The sequence below is a fragment of the Thamnophis elegans genome, chromosome 1, assembly GCF_009769535.1.
Source record: "Thamnophis elegans isolate rThaEle1 chromosome 1, rThaEle1.pri, whole genome shotgun sequence".
Lineage (NCBI taxonomy): Eukaryota > Metazoa > Chordata > Lepidosauria > Squamata > Colubridae > Thamnophis > Thamnophis elegans.
Genome location: NC_045541.1, coordinates 21,408,520 through 21,425,565, shown reverse-complemented (window position 1 = coordinate 21,425,565; position 17,046 = coordinate 21,408,520). Strand labels below are relative to the sequence as shown.

The window sequence follows — 17,046 nt, the reverse complement described above, 5'->3', positions numbered from 1 at the left end:
AGACGTAAGTCAAAGCCTACCTGTATAGCATAACATATTTTTATGTATTAACAATGAATAAGAAGACAAAAAAAAATGTGTAGAACGTACCAATAGGATCCACTGCTTTGATTAAAGGAGTAATATTAGACGGTTCACTGACTCCTGCAGCATTCTCAGCACGGGCTCGGAATTGATATTCTTTGCCTTCTTCAAGATCTTTTACAGTGTAAGTCAAAAGAGGCACCAAATAATCATTGCATCTCTCCCATTTATCACCGCCTTTTACCAGTTTTTCCAAAACATAACCCATGATTTTTGTTCCTCCATCGTACAACGGTGGCTTCCATGTCAGTGTTACTGACTTTGATGTCGGATTATGAGTCTCAAGATCAAGAGGTGGATCTGGTCGTTCTGTGTATCGAAAATGTAAAATTAAATAAATAAGCAGAAGGTATGGGGGAAAAACACTTACATTTTCATTCTAAGCATTTATTCATTAATACATAGACTTACGCTTTGGATCTTCCGCAATCACTGGATTTCTCAATTCGAGGTATTCACCTCCTCCAATTTTATTGACAGCTTTAACACGGAAATAGTATTCAGCATTTGGAATAAGATCCTTTACATTCCATGCCAATTTGTTTTCACCAGACATCACTGGTATGTATGTTCTCCTCCCAGCTTCTCTTCTTTCCAACACATAGTGCAATATGGGAGTATTTCCATCAAATTCTGGCGGTTCCCAGGTAACTTTGCATGAGCTTTTCGTCACGTCACTTGCCTTAATATATTTGCATGGTCCAGGCAGACCTAGAAGAAAAAAAGGCACATGTGGTATTAAGTTTGAAAAGTATGGAACAAAAATTCAAAGAATATGAAGAATACCCATACTTGTGAAAAATCATCAGCCTACCAATGACAGTTCCTTAGAATAAAAGACAACTAGGCCTTTTATTTGACCTCCATCATTTCTATTATATCCATTACATTAAAATTGGCTTATAAGTTCCTTCTTTCTCGACTTCTCATCTTTCTCATCTTCTCATCTTTCGTGCTATCTTCTCCTATTGGTATCTTATGTTTTTCCACTTGTTGCTTGTATCTTATGATTAATTATTGTAACTATTATTTATGATTTATGACCTATCACTTTGTTGTTTGTATGAACCCTGAGAGCTTATGCACCAGAGACAAATTCCTTGTGTGTCCAATCACACTTGGCCAATAAAGATTACCACCACCACTACCACCTCCTCCTCCTCCTCCTCCTCCTCCTCCTCCTCCTCCTCCTCCTCCTCCTCCTCCTCCTCCTCTGTCCTGTCCTGTCCTGTCCTACTCTACCCTACCCTACTCTTAAAACATTGCTCCTTGTATTGGCTCAGCATTATGAACTAAATGTAAATGTCTGTTAACGGAAAGGGAAAAAAACATTTACCTATTACTTTGACATTAACTGTGCCAGTAGTTGAACCCAATTTATTCTCCAAGGTAATGGTGTAAACACCGGCATCTGCATGGACAGCATTTGTGATTTCCAGCAAGGCAGAGGTGTAGTCGCTCTTCATTGTGGTTCTGTCACCTGCTTTAAGCTCCTTCCCACTTTTATGCCATGAAATGGTTGGGGAAGGAACAGCTCTGAAGGGTACGGGAATACTTAACTTTTGACCTTCAACCACAATAATATCCGTAGTTTTTATATCAACGGTTGGATTACCTATTTAAAAATAGAGAAGAATAATCTCGGTGTTATAGAGCAGTTTTGTTGTGGCTGTAGGTTTTCTGATTGCTTTGGAAATAAATATACTTACAATCTGGATCTTTGGCCACAACGTTTTCTGAAATATCTGAAGGCTCACTAGGTCCAATAGCATTGACAGCTCTGACTCTGAGAACATATTCTTTGTCAGGTACAATGCCTTCTTCGGCTTTGTATTTCAAGTCTTTGATCGGTCGAGAATTTATTCTCATCCATTTTTCAGTTCCTGCTTCACAGAGTTCAATATTGTATCCAATGATAGGACTTCCCCCATTTTTCTCCGGTGGTTTCCAAGCAATGGAAATGTGTTTTCTGCCTGCATCCGTAACATGCAAATCCAGAGGTGGTGAAGGAGGACCTGGACGAATGGAAGGAGACATATTATTCATAACACATTTACTAAACATAAAACTGTTTGACTTAACTTAATCTTTTCTACATTATGATTTTTATCCTAATTTACTTGTGGGATCTTCAATAGCCAGGATGTCCGTTGGTTCACTGGGATGACCACAGCCAGCCTCATTTTCAGCACGAACTTGGAACTGCACCTCTGTGCCCTCAATGACATCAGTTACCCTGAAATTGCAGTCAGGTCCAGCCGTCTTGCCAGCTTTCACCCAGCGTGTGCCAAGCTTCTCTTTCTTTTCAATAACGTATCTGTATCAAGGGGAATAATATGGAATTGTGCAATGAAATCAATTTGAGACCTTGAATTAAAAACAAAATTGATGTTTATCTACATTGATTATATGTTGCATCCCTGGTATAATGCATATACTATTCCATGCAAATAATAAACCTCAGACCCATTTAAAGGATGAGATCAGTTTCCTGCTGTGTTCTTTCCGGATGTATAATTTCAGAATCAGAATAGAGCTGGAAGAGAGTATGGAGGTCCTCTTATCCAGCCCACGGCCCAAGCAGGAGATCCTATATCATTTCAGATAAGTGACTGTCCAGTCTCTTCTTAAAAACCACCAGTGATGAAGCACCCACAACTTCTGACAGCAAATTGTTCCACTGGTTAATTGTCCTCACTGTTAGGAAGTTTCTCTCTCCTTAATTAATTTCCATTCATTGTTTCTTGCCCTGCCCTCTGGTGCATTGGAAAATAAGTCGACCCCCTTCTTCTTGTGACAACCTTTCAAATATTGGAATACTGCTATCATGCCCCTCCCCCCAGTCCTTCCTTTCTCTAGAAATGTTGACTCCCCAAAGGGGTTGGACCAAGATGTCATAGGGGGGCTGAGAGTTGAAGTAATCTAAACTCCCCATCCCTTTGTTTTGGGGAACAAATTCAGACCAGTTATTTGAATAGCCTATTTTTCAGCACTTGAAATAAGTACCATATAGAAAAAGGATCCAGGAAGTTGTTAGGAAGGGAACAGTTACACACTGCTCTCCATCTTCATTGTTTCCTTTCCAAACTGCAATTATCAGCAAGCCCTTGGACTTGTTGGAGTGCTGTAGCACTGGAGCACTAAAAGAATTGTTCTGCCAATGATTCTATCACCTTATCTAGCAAATTAATAGTGTTCTTACCAAACTTATTTTCTAAGCACCTTGTTTGTGATTCAATTCCTATATGTTATCCTACTTACAAATTACTCCATTTACATAACTTTTAAAGTTTACTTTTGCATCCAGATAACCAATCTGATCCCTTGGAAAATGGGTGTCTCTATTGATTACTCAACATATTTTATCTATTTTTCCATTCTTCACCTAAATTTCCTACTGGTTTCTGGAAAATGGGTGCTCTGAATATACAAACTTTATTAATTCCTCTCTAATTGTGTATCTTTAAATGCGTTTTTTAACATTAGCATTTTACACACAGAAAATGTAATCTCTACACAAATATTATCCTAGATGTCTTTATTAATAATATTACCGTTGGATTGGCCTGCCACCGTCATTCTTAGGTGGTTCCCATTTTAAGTCAACGTGTCTCTTTGTCACCTCAACTGGTGTAAGGGCATATGGTGCTCCAGGGGTAGCTAAAATAAATAAAATAAAATAAAATTAGAGAAACTGGTACTTTGGAAACAGGAAATAGCTTGTTGCACGAAATTTTGAACATAAACCCCGAAAACTTACTGAAAGTGTCTTTAGCTAGAACCGAGTCCTCAATTTCACAGTAATCACTCTGCCCCACTGCATTTTCAGCAGCCACGCGGAATACGTAGAGAGAACCTTCGGTCAGAGGGGTCACAGTATATTTGGTGTCCTTTACTGTGGTATCTACAGTCTGCCAGCCTTTCCGACGCACATCCCTCTTTTCCACAATGTAGTTTGTAATAGGAGAACCCCCGTCTTTTTCTGGCACGGTCCATTTAAGGTCTGCAGTGTTTTTAGTGATATTAATGACCTCAAGCCATCGTGGTGGTGAAGGGGGATCTATGAAGACATTAACAAAACAGTTTTATTTTGTAAGAAAAGCAATAAGGAATCTATCAAGCAGTGGGTTAAAGGCAAACCGTATGCCTTTATTCACTTCTCCTGAGGTCTTTATAAATCACATTACTGTTATATTGGTCTGCCACCATCATTCTTCATGGTTTTTTAATGTAACTTTATTGGAGAAGTTTTTAACAAGATAAAAACAATATTAATATTAGAAAAGAAACAGAAGAAGAAAGACTAGTGGACAAGAAGAAAAAAGAAGATTAAAAAAGAAAAAAAGTTTATAAAGGAATGGCTTCTAATATTTTTGAAAGTAGTTATGAATGCATTTATATTTTATTCTTTTTCCAGGATAAAGGGAAACAGGTTTTTAAAGTTTTCAAGCTCTGTTCAGCCCCAAGCTAGATTCTCAGGAAAAGTTACTTACTTAGCCTTTCCTTGCACAACACAGGATCGCTGGGTTCACTTGGTTCGCTTTCCCCAGCTTTGTTCACGGCTCTCACTCGGAAAGAATATTCTTGTTTCTCCATAAGTCCTTTGAGGAAATGTTCTGTCATGGGAACACCTTCAGCCACTCTCACCCATTCATCTGTGCCAGTCTTTAACAGCTCCACCACATAGGATTCAATTTTGGCACCCCCATCATGTTCTGGTTTTGTCCACTGTAGGAAACATGACGTCTTGGCAACATCCTTCACCGTTGGTTTCCCAGGAGGCCACGGAGGATCTGGAAATAAGATTTGAACATTTAGATCTGGCGGGCTAACTTTAAATCAAGAGTTTAAATGATATTATTAATCTAAGTTAATTTTTACCAATGGGATCCTTCACTAAGATTGGCTCTGTGGGTTTGCTTGGTTTTCCTGGCCCAGCAAGATTCTCTGCCAACACCCGGAACTTGTACTTCTTATGGTTTGTAAGACCCTTCACCCTAGTAATCATAAGAAAAATGCATTTCAATGTTTATTTGTTGAAAAGGTTTTTATTTTCCATTTTTTCATTTTCATACACTCACATATATACTGTGCATAGCCGGAGCCTTACAACATTAAACAATAATCGCAGCAATTCCTCTTTGTCAAGAATACCCCAAAAAATAGAAACCCAATATACCTCTTCCACTCTCCGTACACCTCTTTCTTCCATCCCCCTCCAACTTTCTATCTTCCCTCCATCATCCCCCTCTACCCTACTTCCCCTCTCCCTCTACCACTCCTCTCTCCCGATCCACTCCCTCCCTTCCTCCTCACCCTCCCTCCCATCCTCTCTCCCACCTTCTCTACCCATCTCTCTTCTATCCCACTCCTCCTCCCCTTGGTGTATTTCCACTATATGTCAATGTATTTAACTTATCCTATTTTTACAGAGGAATTAAAGAAAAACAGTATACATGTGAGGTTGCATTACATTGAAATCTAACACATCGTATCTAACCTAGTATATATCATTTCAATGTTTATTCGGCAGTAAATATTATTAAACATATATACAATGTTGCTCTATATCCTTCCACTGGTGTAATTTTTTTTAAAAACCCATTAATGAGAAGTTCTTGGTGCTCTCTGAGCTTGATTGTTTGCAGACTTTTCACTACAAACACAATCATGCTTAGAGAGCACCAAGGACTCCACAGACCAATCCTGAGCTATATCTATTCCCTTTTATTGAAACATTAATACATATACATCTCCCATATAAATAGTATAAGGAGATTTCTTGGGGCAGAATGCTTACGTAAAGCTTTCTCATGCCAACATGTTGTGCCATCGCTGAAGCACAATACAAAACATGTCATCGGATAATGCGCATGAACATTTTTGGATATTGCTTAATATTTTAAGGAAGCAGTTTCTCATTGCAAGGAACATTATGCGATATTGTCTTGCTACATATTTATAAACTGAGAAGTGCTCTAAATTGTGTCCGTGTGCTTGCATGTGTCTCTGTGAAATGCAATTGTTTCTGTCCAATGACATAACAGCATTTTCTTCACTTCACTTGGAAGACTGGTCAAGGGCAGATATTAGTGGTAATAAAAGGAAAAAATGATGGGAAAATGGATGTCTCTGCATTGACTATTAGTCTTTATTTTAAGCAGGACATTCACCTTTTTTTAAAAAAGAAAAAAGCTTGCTGTATATAAGTTCCAGCACATCTGTGAGCTAATGTACAAGTTCTACAGTGGTGGGATTCAAATAATTTAACAACTGGTTCTCTGCCCTAAAGATTTCTTCCAACAACCAGTTCACCAAACTGCTCAGAAAGTTAACAACTGGTTCTCCCGAACTGGTGCGAACTGGCTGAATCCCACCACTGAAGATCTACATGTATTATTTTAGAAAGGAGTAGATACAAAACATAGATCTGAATGATTTAAACACTTCACGTTACTAGAAAGCCAAAATGTTTGTGAGGTTCCATTATCAACACAAATGTCCTGAACTGCTTCAGTGATAGACAATCATTAATTGTTACTCTGTTACCGTGATGGTGAACCTTTTTGGCACTGAGTGGCCAAACTGGAATGTGTGTGCATGCACATGCCAGATCATTGTGCACAAGTCAGCTGGTCTTCGTGTGTGCTGGAATGCCAGAAACTCGAAGACCAGCTGGCTAGCGCACATCTGTATGCCGGAAACCAGAAAAGCGACTGGCGATGGCATGCATGCCCACAGAGAGGGCTCTGCATGCCACCTTTGGCCATAGGTTCGCCATCATGGCCCTATTATCATAATATTATAACTCTGTTATTGCCAGTTGTGGATCCTACATGCAAAGAAGATAATAATGGAGAGGATTTATCATATAGGTTGCCACCAGCTTATGAGGATTCAAATAATGGAAAGCAAGACGATTATTTGGAGATAATGAATCCTCTCATACAGAATAGTATATCAAATGTATGTATTTGTTTCCATTTGAAAACATTATGTCTTTTCTGAGGGAATATAATATAAATATATATTCTGAAAGAATATAATGATCTTACTTGAATGTCGTATCTTTAACTGGTATTTTATTGCATCGAATCCATTTATCTTGATCAGGGTCAAACCGTTCAACCCAGTATCCAGTGATAGGACTGCCACCATCTTCATCTGGTTCAGTCCAAGTTAATGTTACAGAATCTTTAGTGATCTCAATAGGCTTTACACCTGTTGGAGGACCTGGTGTATCTGAACCAAGAAACACAAAGTCAGAATTAGCGGTCATGTACTTGTAATTTCAATGCAGATGGCTGTTGCTACTGGCTACTGCTCTACCAAGAAAACTGCTTATATTAATTGCCTCCAATGCATTGCCACCTTCGGCAAAAAAATTAGCCCCATATTATCAGCAAGATCAAAAATGATGGGTAGGTGAGACAGTTTTCACAAAATGATTGGAGTGGCTGACCCCCCCCCCCCCGAAATGGCATGTAGCAGTTTCCATATGACCATCGTACAGAGATAGGTGTACCTGCCTTTCAGCTGAGCAAACTTACCAAATGGATATTTAGCAATCATAGGACTGGACAGTGCTGGTTCTCCAACTCCATACATGTTCTCTGCACTGACCCTGAAGATGTATTCTTTAAGTGGTGTGAGGTTTGTCACTTTGAATTTAGTTTCCTTGATGGTGGATGATAATTTGTGCCATATTTCACTGTCCGCAGCTCTTTGCTCCAGAACATAGTTTGTGATTTTGGATCCGCCGTCATCGCGAGGAGGATTCCAGGTCAAAAGGCAGGACACGTTTGTTATTTCCGACACATCAAAAGCCGCGGGTGGACCAGGCTTATCTGTGGAGACATAACAAGTGGTTTGAGCTTCCTCTTCAGCTATGCAATTAGGAAGTTGCTGAGAATTAAGTCACAGAAGTAGCGTTACCTAGAACATTAACTTCAACAGTGGCTGTTGCCCGTCCGCTGGTATTTACAGCTTCAATAATATAGGTGCCGCTATCGCTCCTTTTGCTGTCTGTTATTATTACTGTGGAATGGTTGGGTTTGGCTTCAATGGAGATCCTTTTGTCAGGTCTCAAGATATTTTCTGCTTTTGTCCAGGTAATTCGAGGTTCAGGCTTCCCAGTTACTGTTGCAGGGAGTTCTATTTTAGTTCCAGCTTTGACAGTGATTCCAGCCAGTAATTTCACATCCAAGAAAATCTCTGGAACCTCTGAATTACAGAGAATAAAAAACAGCATGAATGAAACATGTTACCCATCTAACGGTTCATTTCATATGGTTGCACACCTTCCCCCTCCCCCCCAATATTTTTAAGAATAAAAATTATATGTTGCTATAAGATAACTCGGTAACTAATTACCCATTGCATCCACTGCCTGGATTTCATCTGTGGGATGGCTTGGTTTACTGGCTCCTTGCCTGTTCAGAGCCTTGACCCGATAAGCATACCATTCTCCTTCCTTAAGTGGGGCCACCTTCATTCTGTTAATCAGAATACCATTTCAGTTAATAGGATCATTAAGTGCCATAAGAATCATTTGTAAAAAAAAAATTCTCCCTACTGCTGCTACTTACTTGGTCTCAATTAAGGGTTCACCGCAAGGTTCCCATTTGTCGGTGCCACGCTGGCACTTTTCAACTATGTAGCCTTTGATACGCGAGCCACCATCGTATTTAGGTGGATCCCACATCAGGAAAATGGACTTAGATGTTGGATCTCGCCACTTGACATTCTCTGGTGGATCAGGAACCGCTGTAAAAGGGAAAATGTGTTGCCTTATCATTGTGGGTGAAATGTGAATGGAAAGAAAGGTTCACTTCCACTATGTGGTATCTGGATTTTTAGTGACCTTCCTTGCCACTTTTCCCATAATACTTTTTCCACAGTTATTGTTCTGGTAAGTCCTGCAGTGTAACAAACAGCTTTTCCAAGTATGCAGATGGTTGTATTAGTTAGGAGGAAATTAAAAAGCCTGCGGTGCCATCCAGAAAGTCTGCATTTGGTTTTCTCTTTCAATGGGGTTTGTCAACTCACAACATTTAGCCTGAGTAATCACAAGTAGTCCTTGACTTACAACAGCTCACTTAGTGACCATTCAAAGTTATAACGGCACTGAAAAAAGGGACTGTTTTTCAGACTTGTGACCGTTGTAGCATCCCCAGGGTCATGTGATTTTCAGATGCTTGACAACTGGCCCACATTTATGATGGTTGCAATGTCCCGGGGTCACGTGACCTCCTTTTTTGCGACCTTCTTTGCTAGTCAACGGGGAAGCCAGATTCACTTAACCGCCGTGTTACTAATTTAACAACTGCAGTGATTCACTTAACAAATGCGGTAAAAAAAGTTGTAAAACGGGGCAAAAACTCACTTAGCAAATTTCTCACTTAGTAGCTTAAATTCTGAGCTCAGTTGTGATCAAAAGTTGAGGACTACCTGTATACAGAACAGGCAGAAATCCAAAATTATTTAGGACAGCTAATAAATAAAACTCACTAGCAGGTGCCGTCATGTTAACTGGCTCATCAATGTAGGCAGGCTCTCCTGGTCCACATTTGTTGCACGCTGAAACTCTGAACAAGTATTCTTTTCCTTGGGCAAGATCTGGGACAGTAAATTCTTGGTCAAGAACCTTGTCGATCACCTGCAAAAACAAGACAGTCTCTTTCGTATCGTAGCCCAGAATATTTCCAAATTAAAAAGCTGGCTTTATTAAAAAAGATATATATTTTTTCTGTTTAAAACATACTTTAATCCACGTTTTGCGGCTCACTTCACGCTTCTCAATAAGGTAGCCAGTCAATGGGCTTCCTCCATCATTTTCAGGAGGTTCCCATGTTAGTTGTACTGTGTTCCTAGTTATTTCTCCAACTGTTAGTTCTCTTGGTGCACTTGGGCGAGCTGAAAATAAATGCAAATTAGATTATAAACCTATTACACAGCTGTACATTTATTTATGCATTTACCAATACTTATATACCACTCTAATCACTAGTGACTGAGTAGCTTCCATGCCAAATATAGCAATTAGATTTAAAACCAAATACAACACAATAACCTACAATGTGACACAGGAATTACATTTCCACAGGAACTAAAATTCACCTCACTCTGAAATATCATCTGGAAGAGCCAAGGTTTAATGGTATTTTAAAATCACAGCAGGGATTTATTTGATGATGTTTGAAATGAAATATTTTGGTGATGGGGCTTAACAGAAACAGGCTTTAGGCCTAATTCTTCATGCTTTTTTTTTTAAAGCATACAGTATATCATCCTATACCTATAAAATTAAAATTACCTTCAAATATTTGCAGTAGTGCTTAATCCTGAGTATGTGCATATAAATTGATACCTTGAATATTTATTTAATGAACAGCATTTTTATATTTTGGAATTTCATTGTGAAAAAGAAAGTAGAAATTAATGTAATTGAATGTTTATATATATATATAAATATATATATATATATATATATATATATATATATATATATATATATATATATATATATATAAATATTGAAAGGTGCTGATTGTTATGTATTTGGTCATTTAATATTGTCAGATTGTTCATTTAGTTTATAATAATTTATAATACAAATACATTTACTTGGCATTAAAACTGAATGCTTACCAATGACATTAACATCGATTTCTCCTGATACAGATGATACAGGATTGACTAATTTCAAAGTATAAATGCCTTTATCTGGCCGTTCGCTTGGTGTAATAGTCAATTTTGCAAAGGCAATATTGGTCTCAATTTTCACCCGATTGCCATCTTCTAAAACCTTGCCACCCACTGACCATGTGGCGGTGGGAACTGGGTAGCCAGTGATGGGAACACGGATTTTGACTGGCTCTGGAACAATAACTTCAAGTCCATCTTTAAAGCCGCTTAAGTCCATTGTAGGTCCAACTGAAAAACAAACACAATTTGCGACAATTAATCTGGGGCAATTTTTATGATGGGTTTAATTTTTATTCATGGTAGAAAAGGTAGTTGTCATAATTGGAAGTACTATTTTAAGCTGACTCTCTGTTGTAAGACTCCCCACTTCCATCTGATATAATTGGAATGAAAAAAACTGATAGTAAGACCAATTCTGTTTAAAGAACAATTTTATAGAAGAATAGAGGTACTATTTGTATGTGCTTAACAAGCAGCATTGAAATAGTAGCTTTCATAACCAAGGACATCCCTTTGGATCAATCTTAATTACATCTCAGAACTATATGGAAATGTTTATCATGTCCTCCATTTCCACACAGTGATGACACCTGCACAAAACATTTTATAAGATCTTTTGCTCATGGCAAAGTCTACTTCGGGATCTACATTGTGAAAATGTGAAGTAGTTCAAAGCTTTGGCTACAGCAAGGCCTCCCAAAGCCTTGCTTTGCCAGCTGTCATCAGCATAGCCCCAAAGCCTTAAAATACCCTAACTGAACCTCTGAATGGCTGCAGTAGATTTGCTTACAACAGATGATCTGCACATAGCTATTGTTTTGTCATAAGGATGCTTTAATCGCAAGAACTAGAGGACTGATTTTACTAATAAGCATATATAACATTTACTTTGAATTGCCGACATGTCAGAGCTAAATAAGATCTGCTTACCATGTGGATCATCTGCGGTTAGTGGTCCAATAGCCTCAGCTGGATCTGATACACCAGCAGCATTTTCTGCAGAGACTCTATAATAATACTTAGCTAGAGGTGTCAATCCAGTCACCTGCCAAGACAAGGGCACTTTTTGTAAATGGCATCAGCTGAAAGCAATCCAATGCTTTATGAGCTTCAGAAAAAAAGTTACAACTTACAGTATAAGAAAGCTTAGGTGCAAGTTTTACATTGCAACGAATCCAGTCATCCGTTCCTTCTTCACGCCGCTCTATAATGTAGCCCAAAATTGGACTTCCTCCATCTTTTAGTGGAGGCTCCCATTTCAGTTTCACAGATGACTTAGTTTGCTCAGAATGATCCAGGTTAATGGGAGGACTGGGTCTTTCTGCAAGACAGTAATTTGGAAGGTTTAAATATTGTTCCTTTCAAGAAGGATGCACAAAATACGAAAAAATAAAAATATTGAATCTTTTTCCATGAACATGGAAAATACTTGAAAGAAATTGGACATCTGTTTTGAATGTGATACTTCTATTCTCTCTTTTAGTCACAGCTAATGATTTCTTAAATCATGAACACAGATCATAAACACGGATTCTCCTCAAATCTTTCCTATGCTTGTATTTACAAATAAATAAAATTATGACTGAGAGATAATGAGAAACTGCTCTCTTATTGTCAGCATACTAACCAATTGGATCAGTTATCTTCACTGCATGTGTGGAAGCACTGGGTTTGCCAACTCCAACTTGGTTTTGTGCTCTGACCCTGAAAAAGTATTCTTTGTTCTCCACCACGTCAGTCAACGTGGCAGATAATTCATGGGCTGGCGTAGTCATGGCTGGCTCCCACTTAATTGATCCTCTGTCACGCAGCTCAATCACATAGCCTGTAATTGGAGAGCCTCCATCATATTCTGGTGGCTCCCAGGTAAGAGTTGCGCTGGACCTGTTCACATCAGCAACCTGTACATTGAGAGGTGGACCTGGCACTTCTGCAAAGTGGGAAGAAAATTGCAAACATACGTTATTTCTACTCTAAAGTATTGAAACAGCATTAATCTTCTCAAGTATCTGGAACTATTTTCTTACCAAATCTGCTCTTTGCTTCAACGGGTTTATCTGTTACCACAGGTTCACCAGTGCCAACTCTGTTTTTTGCACTCACACGGAAGAGGTACTCCACGCCACCTTTTTGAAGGCCAGTTACTGTGTATTCACAACTATCAGCACGATCAGTTGCCAAAATCCAGGTCTTGCGTTTGATGTCACGCCTTTCCACCACATAACCTGTAATCTTACTACCACCATCACTTTCTGGTTCTTCCCATGCAAGGCTGACTTCACCATCAAATGTTTCTGTGACTTCCAAATTCCTCACCGGGCCAGGGACATCTTAGAGGAAAAGGAAGCAAGATGCATTTAACGGAATGGCAAATCTTGAGTTTGACAATAAGTTTTATAGCTGAATGAGTTGCATGACTATTTATTTCTTTTAATTCTACTTTTAGTCATAAAATCAAATCTCTTTATTATGAACTTTAATCAGCCTTTGCTTTTAACTATTATAGAGAGCCGAGGTGGCGGAGTGGTTAGGGTGCAGTACTGCAGCCACTTCAGCTGACTGCTAGTTCTGCAGCTCGGCGGTTCAAATCTCATCGGCTCAGGGTTGACTCAGCCTTCCATCCTTCCAAGGTGGGTAAAAAGATTGTGGGGGCAATATGCTGACTCTGTAAACCACTTAGAGAGGGCTGAAAGCTCTATGAAGCGGTATATAAGTCTAACTGCTATTGCTATTGCTATATCCATTGTTTCTGTATTAAAAATATAGGTACCATTGTTCAACTACTATTATCAGAAAAAACTTACTAAAAGTAAAGTTTTTGGAAGTTAAGAACTTACTGATTACTTGAACATTAATGCGACCTTCGGCTTTTCCATGTTTATTTTTCAGTATGACTTTGTAACTTCCCTTGTGTGATGGCTTGGCTGCAGGGATTCTGAAAGAGGTACTATCAGCTGTTGTATCAACAGTCTGAGTGGGTAATGCTTCATCTTCTTTAAGCCACTCAGCCTCTGCTCGTGGATAGGCATCATATGGAACAACCATGGTTAATGGCTGGCCAACATCTACCACAAGATCTTGGTCACCTGTCTTTATTCTTGGAGCAGCTAAGGGAAATAATAAAGAGGAATTAGCATTTGAAAATAAGTTACAGAAACGATGCATTCAACTGAGTTTGATGAAGAAAAGCAAAGTGAACCTTGAACTCTTAAAATAATCCATTGTGTTAGGTCAGCCAAATTGTAACTGCTAGTTTTGTGGCATTGGGTGCCTCTTAAACAAAACAATGGCACCTTGTTATCACCTTTATAATTCACAGAGAATTTATCTAAGGTGGATAAAGTTTTCTGATTGACCGAATGTAGAGATTTCAGTGCATAAAAACTAAATTTATATATTGTATATAAAATCTCAAAAAGTAATGTAAGATTTTCACACTGTGGTGTTCAAGCTAATTGATAGAGCCTCCGTATAGAACAAATAAGTGCTAGATATTAAAGAAATAGCAGCGAGGTATGAAATTGAGACATAATAGAATTGAATAGCCGTACACACAAGAAAGATGTGTGAACTTTTTATGTGAGTTTTTTATTCCCACTGAAACTAAGAATTCTGGAATTAACATTCAGAAAGAGAATTGAAAGGTTTTTGATACATCTATAAATGTTCTTTCTTGCTATGATCAGTTTGAAAGACTTACCTGCTAGTTCTAACTTAGCTCGAGCTTCTTTATCTTTGGCAATAAATCTATATTCTCCTTGATCACGAGGCCTTATTTCACAGACCTGCAGCCTGTGGATCTTTCCTTCACTCATCATTTGATGTTTGTCACCTTGGACTATAATCATGTTGTTTCTCAGCCATTTGACCTCCACTTTATCTTTATTCAGTTCAGCAGAAAAGATGACATCCGTACCAGGAGCTTCATAAGCATCTTGTGGTGGGCGGATGATCTCAACAGGAATTTCTGATAGAAAGATCCATAAATATGTGTTTTATCATTCTGTCTTTTAATTAAAAAAAAAGTACTGAGACTTGGGAAGGAACATAAATCAAAGCCGCAAACATACCTTCAACGAAGAGTCTTGCTCTGGATTTCCTGTCATCCACTCCACAGGAATATTCACATTCATCTTCTAGTCTGCAGTCTTTTATAATTAATCTGTGTAGATTTCCATCCTTTTCAAATTGATACCTTTAGATAAGGTGGGGGGAAAAAAACCCAGGATTATGTGTTCTGCTGAGAAACAAGAACAGAAACAGCAACAACACGTGGCTGAACTAGCACTTACTTTTTGCCTTCTTTTATTTCGCGCCCATTTCTGTACCACTTCACAGCTGCTTTCTCCTTGGAAAGCTGGCAACTGAAGACAGCATCGTCAAATTCAGTAACTGTTTGGTCCTGCAAATGTTCGATGAAATCGGCAGGTGCTTCTGTGATAATAAGCTCCGCAACGGATTTATCTTGGCCAGCAGTGACGGTGTATTCCCCTTCATCTATAAACCCACAATCTTTAATAATAAGGGAATGCTTGTATCTGTCCACTTTGTATAAAATGCGGCGGTCAAAAGTGACTTCTTCACCATTCTTTGTCCATGGAAGTTTTACATTGAGACGGTTAACTTTGCACCAGAATGTGACAGATTTCTTCTCCATGGTTTCAATGTCTTGAAGAGGTTCCACAATTCTGAGATCCTCCTCTGTGGTGAGAGATTAATTAAACGCAATTATTTTAAGATTCTTTTCTAAAGTTGGGTAGGATCATTTGCTAGTGTAAAGCACTTACCAAGTACAGTTAAATTGGCGGATGACTTGACATGTTCTCCTCGCTGATTTGTTAGCGTTACTGTATACACTGCCTGATCATTCTGATGAGCATCTCTGATCCTTAGAGAATACAGTAAATCCTTATGGACCATGATGTATTTTGCACTGTCATATATCGGTTCGTTATTTTTGTACCATTTAGCTTTGGCACCTTCTGTATTAACTTCACAGTTGAAGACAAGCTCTTCTCCTTCTCTAACTGTTTGGTCTTTCAGCGGAATAACAATCCTGAGTTTTTCTGTAAATGGAATTAATGTGTCATTTGTAAGCTGCATACTAAACCGTACAATAATAGCGCACATAGTAGACATGCAGGGAAAAAAGAAACTTACCAATCACTTTCAACATCGCTTTTGCTTTGACATCTCCAAGCATGACAATATAACGCCCCTCATCATCCAAGGCAGATTCTTTGATGACCAAGACTCTCTTTTTGCCATCAGAAAATATATCGTATTTGTCGTCTGCTTCAAGAATAGTATCGCCTCTGAGCCACTGCACACCAACGTTATCTTTAGAAACTGAGCAGGAAAATTCTGCCTTTTGTCCTTCAATAACTTCAAGGTTTTGAGGCTTAGTTATAAACTCTGCTGAAAGCTCTGTAAAAGACATTACAAGTTATGATTTAGCTGTTAGTGGAAAGAACACAGATGACTGAAAAGTAATTGTTTTATTCAGCAGATGATACTACAATGCTATGAGTTCCCTGCCTTTTGATAGCCACATTTGGAAATTTGAAATCAGGTTGATGGTTTATACTCTCACAAACTGTTTGTTGGCTTTCTAATCTAAGGCACTAATTTACAAGGAGGATTCACTCTATTATCTAAGTTTGGTTCCCCTTCCGCCTCTTGGCATCTCTGCCCACCTCCCGAATACCAGTTGAATGCAGCCACCAAACTTTTTTTAAAAAAATTACTATTTTCTAAGAAGCTTATGGGCCCAAGAGAACTTCTTGGAATTAAAAAATGATGCCAAATGTTCCCAATCCTTTTGCAAAATGCCAACTTTCAATTTTTAAATTAGAAAGATGTTCCTGGGTGCCATTCTGGGAACTGTAGCCTAACACAACCAGAGATAGCTTTGGAATAGACTTGGAACTTTTTATGCTTAAGCAGCAAATAAGCCCAGCATTTCACTGCCTACTTAACCACTCTCTGGTTCTGAAAGATATCAAAGCAAGTGTCTCACCATTGACTTTGAGTTTGCCTGTCGTCTGAGCGTTTGGAAGCTTGCAACTGTAGGCTCCTGCATCATCCAGGGAAGCATTGTGAATGATCAAAATTCTCTTTTTGCCGTCAACTTTTTGTTCAACTCTGCCACCCTCTGGCAACTCCTGGTCGCCTTTGAACCACGTTACTTCTGCACCAGGTTTGGAGACTTCACAAATAAATTTGATGGTGTCTGCTTCATTAACTTCCACATTG

The 17,046-nt window shown here is 38.7% G+C and overlaps 1 protein-coding gene across 1 annotated transcript in view; it reads right to left on the bottom strand.

The window, feature by feature from the left end:
- The window catches only part of LOC116522425 (titin-like), a 309,289-nt gene that overhangs the window by 86,542 nt on the left and 205,701 nt on the right, over nucleotides 1–17,046 (bottom strand). The window contains 28 exon segments of the mRNA XM_032237329.1: nucleotides 91–393; nucleotides 496–795; nucleotides 1,421–1,699; nucleotides 1,794–2,099; nucleotides 2,205–2,401; nucleotides 3,639–3,744; nucleotides 3,845–4,144; nucleotides 4,578–4,877; nucleotides 4,966–5,081; nucleotides 7,140–7,326; nucleotides 7,635–7,931; nucleotides 8,020–8,307; nucleotides 8,458–8,579; nucleotides 8,673–8,850; nucleotides 9,595–9,742; nucleotides 9,848–9,999; nucleotides 10,735–11,019; nucleotides 11,722–11,836; nucleotides 11,925–12,112; nucleotides 12,419–12,721; nucleotides 12,819–13,121; nucleotides 13,629–13,898; nucleotides 14,492–14,758; nucleotides 14,862–14,986; nucleotides 15,084–15,492; nucleotides 15,579–15,857; nucleotides 15,952–16,218; nucleotides 16,811–17,046. The exon segment at nucleotides 16,811–17,046 is cut by the window's right edge and continues 31 nt beyond it. Coding sequence (XP_032093220.1) covers nucleotides 91–393; nucleotides 496–795; nucleotides 1,421–1,699; nucleotides 1,794–2,099; nucleotides 2,205–2,401; nucleotides 3,639–3,744; nucleotides 3,845–4,144; nucleotides 4,578–4,877; nucleotides 4,966–5,081; nucleotides 7,140–7,326; nucleotides 7,635–7,931; nucleotides 8,020–8,307; nucleotides 8,458–8,579; nucleotides 8,673–8,850; nucleotides 9,595–9,742; nucleotides 9,848–9,999; nucleotides 10,735–11,019; nucleotides 11,722–11,836; nucleotides 11,925–12,112; nucleotides 12,419–12,721; nucleotides 12,819–13,121; nucleotides 13,629–13,898; nucleotides 14,492–14,758; nucleotides 14,862–14,986; nucleotides 15,084–15,492; nucleotides 15,579–15,857; nucleotides 15,952–16,218; nucleotides 16,811–17,046 — 6,626 coding nt within the window.